This window comes from Erythrolamprus reginae, chromosome 1 (assembly GCF_031021105.1).
Source record: "Erythrolamprus reginae isolate rEryReg1 chromosome 1, rEryReg1.hap1, whole genome shotgun sequence".
Taxonomy (NCBI): domain Eukaryota; kingdom Metazoa; phylum Chordata; class Lepidosauria; order Squamata; family Dipsadidae; genus Erythrolamprus; species Erythrolamprus reginae.
The window spans coordinates 11090823-11098462 of record NC_091950.1 but is presented as its reverse complement, the minus strand read 5'-3'; the positions used below and the strand labels follow the sequence as shown (position 1 = coordinate 11098462).

Here is a 7640-nt window from a genome sequence, read left to right as displayed (position 1 = left end):
CTTACACTACATAAAAATGGCAAGATACATAAATGCGTAATTATGTAGATACCCACATATATTATATGGCTAGAATAGAAACAATGCATCTAACGCCAAAAGCGCCACATATTGTGGTTCAATGCCCTCCAGGATTGGAAGACAGACAGCCTCGGAGGACAAAGAATCCAGCATCACATCATTGTGATTCAGGGTTTGGGGTTCGGTAGATGTGTTGAGGTACAGGAGGCGGGTGAGGGAAGGGTGATGTTGTGGGGTGATGAGACTTGTTCCTGGAATAAGCCCGTGACTCAAAGGGGTTGAGGTTCGGTCAGTGACTCAGACAGAGATGCAACAGGCAATTCGCATCTTGGAAGCCCCTTTCAAAGTAGTCCTCGACTTTAGGACTAGTTGAGATCCTTCTTCCTTCAGCCTGTCTTCTGTTGGTTAGATCACGGATCTGTCTGGATGGAAGTTCTGACAGTATGTTTGTCTCTGTCTGTCCGTCTCTCTGTCTTTCTCTCTCCCCCGCCTCTCCCCCCCCGCTCTCCCTCACTGTCTCTCTCTCCCTCCCTCTCTTCCCCCGTCTCTTTTTCTTTCTCTCCATCTCTCTGTCTCCTTTTCTCTCTCTCTGTGTGTCTTTCTGTATTTCTTTCTCTCTCCATCTGTCTCTTTCTCTCTTTCTTTCTCTCTCTGTCTTTCTGTCTGTCTTTCTGCATTTCTCCCTGTTTTTTCTCTCTTCCCACCTCTCTGTCTCTATTTCTATTTCTCTCCATCTTTCTGTCTTTCTTTCACTCTTTCTCCATCAATCTCCCTCTCTTTCTCTCTGTTTTTTCTGTATTTCTCTCTCTTTCTCCATCTATCTGTTTCTCTCTCCATCTTTCTGTCTTTCACTCTCTCTCCGTCCATCTATGTCTGTCTGTCTGTATTTCTCTCTGTGTGTGTATGGTTATCTCTCTCTTTCTCTCTCTCTCCATCTTTCTGTCCATCTCTCTCTCTCTTGTCTGTTTTGCTATATTTCTCTCTCTCTCTCTCCATCTCTCTGTATCTCTCTGTGTGTCTGTCTGTCTTTCCCTTTCTCTATCTCTCCCTCCCTCCCTATCTCTCTGCCTCTGTATATATCTCTCTCTCCATCTATCTTTCTCTCGCTTTCTCTCCCTCCATCTGTCTCTCTGTCTCTTTCTCTTCCTCTCTCTCCATCTCTCTATGTCTTTCTCTCTCTCTCCACCTGTCTTTCTTTTGCTCTTTCTCCATCCATCTCACTCTCTTTCTCTCTGTTTTTTCTGTATTTCTCTCTCATTCTCCATCTATCTGTCTCTCTCTCCATCTTTCTGTCTTTCGCTCTCTCTCCGTCCATCTCTGTCTGTCTATCTGTATTTCTCTCTCTCTCTGTGTACCTGTTATCTGTCTATCTTTCTCTCTCTATCCATCTTTCTGTCTTTCTCTCATTCTTTCTCCATCCATCTCTCTCTCTCTCTGTATTTCTCTTCTCTCTCTCTCTCTCTGTATTTCTCTTCTCTCTCTCTCTCTCTCTCTGCATCTCTTTGTCTCTTTGTCTCTGTCTCCGTCTCTCTCTCTCTGTCTGTCTTTCTCTCTCCCTTTCTCTCTCAATCTCTCTATCTTTCTCATGCTCTCTCTCCGTCCATCTCTCTCTCTCTCTCTTTCTTTTTCTCTATCTCTCTGAGAAGCCAGAGTCATTTAACAATCCAATATACTGATTTAACAGCTGCAGCAACTCGTTTAACAACTCGCCAAGAAAGGTTATAAAACTGGGCCAAAATTCCCTTAACTAACGTCTTGCTTAGCCATAGAAATATCAGGTGCCATTGTGGCCATAATTCGAGGACTACGTGTATTTGCAAAGTTCAATGAGTAAAATTAAATTAAATTGGTAGTACTTAAAGTTAATTATTATTCTATTTATTTAATGGGTTAAATTAATGATTAAATTAAACTTATTTGCTGAGACGAAGGGCTTCTCTTTTCCTTAGGCCCCTGGAGAGAGTGAATACTCCGATCCCTTCGATGCTCAACGGGAACCGAAAGGAGACGTCGAAGAAGATGCCGGGCTGGAAAACAACGGCTACATGGAGCCCTACAACGCACAGAGGGTGGTGGCTGGTGAGTGAAGGAAAATAAGACTGGGAATGAAAAAGTCAAGGACAAGAAAAAGAAAGAGAAAAAAAGTAACTTCCTCCTTTATCCTAACAAATAGCAACAGCACTTAGACTTATATATCGCTTCATGGTGCTTTTACATCCCTCTCTAAAGAGTTTACAGAATCAGCCTCTTGCCCCCAACAATCTGGGTTCTCATTTTACCGACCTCCGAAGGATGGAAGGCTGAGTCAACCTTTGAGCCGATGGTGGGATTTGAACTGCTGAACTACAGCTAGCAGTCAGCTAAAGTAGCCTGAAGTGTTGCACTCTAACCTGTTCTGTCGGGCTCTCTGGTAGAATCCTCCGAAAAATTCACAGGTACAAATTTCAGACACACACACGTTTGAAAATTCAAAACAATGTTCTTTATAATGAAAATTCCCTTAACCTAAGCCCTCTTTTTGTAGAGCAAAGAGCACTCGTCTCCAAACAAACTGGTAATTTGTACAAGTCCCTTATCAGTTCTGTGATACTTAGCTTGCAGCTGTGACGCAATTCACAGTCCTTCTTCTTTCACAAAGTGAAACACACTTTGCTCTGGTTTAGTTTCAAAGCGGGGGAAAATCAGCAGACAAAAAGTCAAAGTCAGTAAAGCAGTCCCGAAACACAACGATCAGATAATCCTCCACAGTGGCCAAACCCACAGACTGCTATTTATAGCAGCCTCACTAATCACCACAGCCCCACCCAACCACAGGTGGCCTCATTTTCTTTGATAATAATCTCTCAGTTGTTGCTGCCTATGCATCGCTCTCCGCATGTGTGGCTGTATCATTAACTCTTGTTCTGAATCCAAGGAGGAGCTAGATAAGGACTGTGGATGTGGGGGAGACATCCACATGCCGCAGGCCTGTTTTGCTCCTGGTGGAATCTGCTGGTGAAGGCTCCTCTGACCAAGAAGACATGAGTGACAGGGAGGAGGAGAGTGTGGCAGACAGCTCAGAAGGAGATCAATTATCTCTCTCCTCCTTGGATTTGGAACAAGAGTTAATGATACAGCCACGCATGCGGAGAGCGATGCATAGGCAGCAACAACTGAGAGATTATTATCAAAGAAAATGAGGCCACCTGTGGTTGGGTGGGGCTGTGGTAATTAGTGAGGCTGCTATAAATAGCAGCATGTGGGTTTGGCCATTGTGGAGGATTATCTGATCGTTGTGTTTCGTGCCTGCTTTGGTGTGTTGCTTTTTCCCCGCTTTGAAACTAAACCAGGGCAAAGTGTGTTTCACTTTGTGAAAGAAGAAGGACTGTGAATTGCCTCACAGCTGCAACCTAAGTATCTCAGAACTGATAAGGGACTTGTACCAATTACCAGTTTGTTTGGAGACGAGTGCTCTTTGCTATACCAAAAGAGGGCCTAGTTTAAGTGAATTTCCGTTATAAAGAACATTGTTTTGAACTTTCAAACGTGTGTGTTAGTCTGAAATTTGTACCTGTGAATTTTCGGGAGGATTCTACCAGAGAGCCCAACAGAACAATTTAGAGAAGCAGTTTGCTAAGAAGAAAAGTAAAATATATATTTTACAAGAAAGCCTGCTGCAGTGTTTTTTCATTGAAGACTTCAATTAGGTATAGTGGTGCACTATAGTGGCTAGTTGGTGCGGTTTCCTTCTGCGTGTGCAGAACTCTCCCCCAACACCCCAGTATGGTGAGAGCGTTCAAATGGTTGTTAAATGAACGGCCATAAATCAAGGACCCACCCCCAATACGACGGGATCCTTTCCTGAATGAAAAAGCAGCTAAAGTTTTTTTCTTTTTTGCTTCGCAGATCTCCAGCGCAAGAGCGAACGAGACGAGGAGCGGGTGAAAAAATCTCGGATCGGACTGCAGCTTTATGACACCCCTTACGAGGAGAAGGAGGTCGAGGCCGAGGCTGAAGCCGGGCCGACGGAGAAGCCCCCCAAGAGCCGGCTGCCCCAGGAAGACGAGAGGCCAGCCGACGAATACGACCAGCCCTGGGAATGGAAAAAGAACCACATCTCGCGTGCTTTTGCTGGTAAGTTGGCAACCCGCTGAGGAAACCACAGCGGGATGCAATTCGAAAAATAAAATAAAATAAAAATGCTGAGAGCCAGGGTTAAAAACTAGCTTGTCGGATTCAAATAACCCCTGGATCTTTCGATTTGGGAATGCTGCATCTGCGGCTTAGTTTCTAGTCCTCAAGAGCTTTCTTCCAGGGAAACAGGTTTGCATTTAAGCTAGAATCAGGTCTGATTTCTGATCTGCTGCCCCCCCAGCCCCCACATGCTAGATGCTCTAGAACAGGGGTGTCTAACGTGGTCACTTTAAGACTTGTGGACTCCAACTCCCAGAATTCCCCACCCAGCTCCCTAGAGAGCTCTCTCTCTCTCTCCTTCCTCTTTCTCTTCTCTCTCTCTCACCTTACTTCCCTCCCCCTCTCACTTTTCTTTTTACTCTGCCTCTCTCTTTCTCTCCCTCCCTCCCTCTCTTTCTCTTTCTCTTTCTCTCCCTTTCTCTCTCTCATCCTCCTTCATCTGCCTCTTTCTCTCTCTCCCTCCTTCTTCCTTTCCCTCTCTTTCTCTCTGACCCTCCCTTTTTCTCTTTTTTTCCCTCTCTCTCCTTCCCTCTCTCTCTCTCACTCTCTATCTCTCTCACCCTCTTCCTCTCCCTCTTTCTCTCTCTCCCTCCCTATTTCACTTTCTTTCTCTCTCTCTCCCTCCATCTTCCACTTTCTCTTTTTCTTTCTCTCTCAACACCTCTCTCTTTCTCTTTCTCTTTCTCTCTCTCTCTCGCTCCTTCTTCCTCTCCCTCTTTTTCTATCTTTCTCTCCCTCCCTCTTTCTTTTTCTCCCTCTTTCTCTCTCTCCCTCCTTTTTCCTCTTTCTCTTTTTCTTTCTCTCTCAACCTCCCTCTCTCTTTCTCTTTCTCTCTTTCTCTCTGTCACCCTCCATCTCCCTCTTTCTCTCCCTCCCTCCCACCCTTCTTCTTCTCCCTCTTTATTTTTCTCTCTCTCCCCCTCCCTCTTTCTTTTTCCCCTCTTTCTCTCTCTCTCACCCTCCTTCCTCTCCCTTTCTCTCTTTCTCTCTCTCACTCTCTCCTTCCTTCACTTCCAGAATCCTGATTCTTTTGGATCTGCTCTGATCTTTCTCCCCAAGTTGCTTTCCCAACTTCTTTCCACGCGACGCTCTGTCTTTCCTTTCCAGAAACCCCAACGGCGATGATGACGACAATGTCACTTAAACAGAATAATAGCTGCGGCTGAATGTCTGGAATTGACAGCGCTAAGCCTGATTGAGGGTGTTGTTTTGTGTTTGTGTGCCTGTGTGTGTGCCATTGTGTGTAGCCTCTTCAGATCTCCCCTCCTTGTTCTCCGTCACTCATCTCGAGAGCTCTTTTCCATCCGGATGATCGGTGGGTCCCTGTGGATTTGGCGCCGTTGCAAAGGCTGGGAAGGGGGAGGGGGCTCCGATCAATGCAAAGCCCAGCGGTTTGTTTTGAAAAGGAGAGACACCCCGACAACGCACAAGGAAAATGTCAAGAGATCCGTGTTGCCTCTTGTCTTCCCGGCAACGCTGGCAGCACAAAGATAAAATTATCTCCCGCAATAGTCGGCTTAGCTGTAATTGTGCGCGCCACGTCGGTTTCTAAAATCGCATTTTCCTGTTCGTCCTCGGAAAATCACTGAGCCTAAATATTTTCTTTTAAAAAAAATTGTTGCGAAGCAATCGAGCCAAATAGAGCTGGAAGGGACCTTCGAAGTATTCTAGTCTGACCCCCTATATATTTATTTATCTATTTATTCAATTTTTATGCCGTCCTTCTCCTTAGACTCAGGGCGGCTTACAATATGTTAGCAATCGCACTTTTTAACAGAGCCAGCCTATTGCCCCCACAATCCGGGTCCTCATTTTACCCACCTCAGAAGGATGGAAGGCTCAGTCAACCTTGAGCTGGTGATGAGATTTGAACCGCTGACCTTCAGATCTACAGTCAGCTTCAGTGGCCAGCAGTACAACACTCTATATGTGTGTTCAGAAACTTCAGATTGTGCAGAAAGCAGCTGCGAAAGCAATCATGGGCTTCCCCAGGTATGCCCATGTTACATTCCGCAGTCTGCATTGGTTGCCGATCAGTTTCCGGTCACAATTCAAAGTGTTGGTTATGACCTATAAAGCCCTTCATGGCACCGGACCAGATTATCTCCGAGACTGCCTTCTGCCGCACGAGATCATAGCGGCTGATAAGGTCCCATAGAGTTGGCCTTCTCCAGGTTCCGTCGACGAAACAATGTAGTCTGGTGGGACCCAGGGGAAGAGCCTTCTCTGTGGTGGCCCCAGCCCTTTGGAATCAAATCCCCCCAGAGATTAGGACTGCCCTCACCCTCCTTGCCTTTCGCAAACTCCTCAAAACCCACCTTTGCCGTCAGGCATGGGGAAATTGATTCCCCTGGGCTGTTTCCACTTTATGTATGGTTTGCATGAGATGTCTGATTGTTTTTATGTTAAGGGTTTTTAATTGTTTTTTTACATATTGGATTTGTACTGTTTTTTTCTTGTTGTGAGCCACTCCGATTCCTCGGAGAGGGGCGGCATACAAATATTATTATTATTATTATTATTATTATTATTATTATTATTATTATTATTATTATTATTATGTCAGTACAACAGAGCAAACGAGATCACTATGCTGGATTTCGTATTTCATCACCAGTTGGGCGCTTCCCAAGCACCTAGGACTGTGTGATGTAGCGGCGAATTATGTTTGCCGATCGCAGTAAAGTGGTCTTTGGCAATTGACAGATGGAGATTTTGTCAATTCCGATGGTTTTCAAATGTCTGCTGAGATCTTTGGTACTGCGCCCAGCGTGCCAAGTACCACTGGGACCACTTTCACTGGCTTATGCCAGAGTCGTTGCAGCTCAATTTTTAGATCTTCGTATTTCACTAATTTCTCTAGCTGCTTCTCCTCAATTCTGCTGTCCCCTGGGATTGCGATGTCGATGATCCATACTATTATTATTATTATTATTATTATTATTTTAATTAGATTTGTATGCCCCCCCTCTCCATAGATTCGGGGCGGCTCACAACAATACTAACACAATATATAACAAATCTAATAATTAAAAGTCACTAAAAACCCCTTATTAAAAGGAAAACATACACACAAACATACCATACATAAACTGTATAGGTCCGGGGGAGATGTCTGGCAACAGAGGTGGGTTTTAAGAAGTTTACAAAGACAAGTAGGGTGGGGACAATTCTAATCTCTGGGGGGAGCTGGTTCCAGAACGTCGGGCCCGCCACAGAGAAGGCTCTTCCCCTGGATCCCGCCAGACGACATTGTTTAGTCGACGGCACCCGGAGAAGGCCAACTCTGTATTTTATGTGGAGTGAGTGATTGTATTGATCACAAACCCGTCAGGCAGATGGAGGGGAGGCTGGAGAATTCATAGCGCTGGGGAGAATATTTTCTTCTCAATTTATGACCACAAGCGCGACATTTGTTAACTGAATTTTGCCCCATTTTATGACCT

The 7640-nt window shown here is 45.1% G+C and overlaps 1 protein-coding gene across 1 annotated transcript in view; it reads left to right on the top strand.

Annotated features, from left to right (window-relative positions):
- Positions 1–7640, top strand: part of SHD (Src homology 2 domain containing transforming protein D) — a 63332-nt gene that overhangs the window by 18917 nt on the left and 36775 nt on the right. Inside the window, exons 3-4 of the mRNA XM_070732117.1 lie at positions 1985–2093; positions 3939–4134. Coding sequence (XP_070588218.1) covers positions 1985–2093; positions 3939–4134 — 305 coding nt within the window. The remainder of the gene's footprint in view (positions 1–1984; positions 2094–3938; positions 4135–7640) is intronic.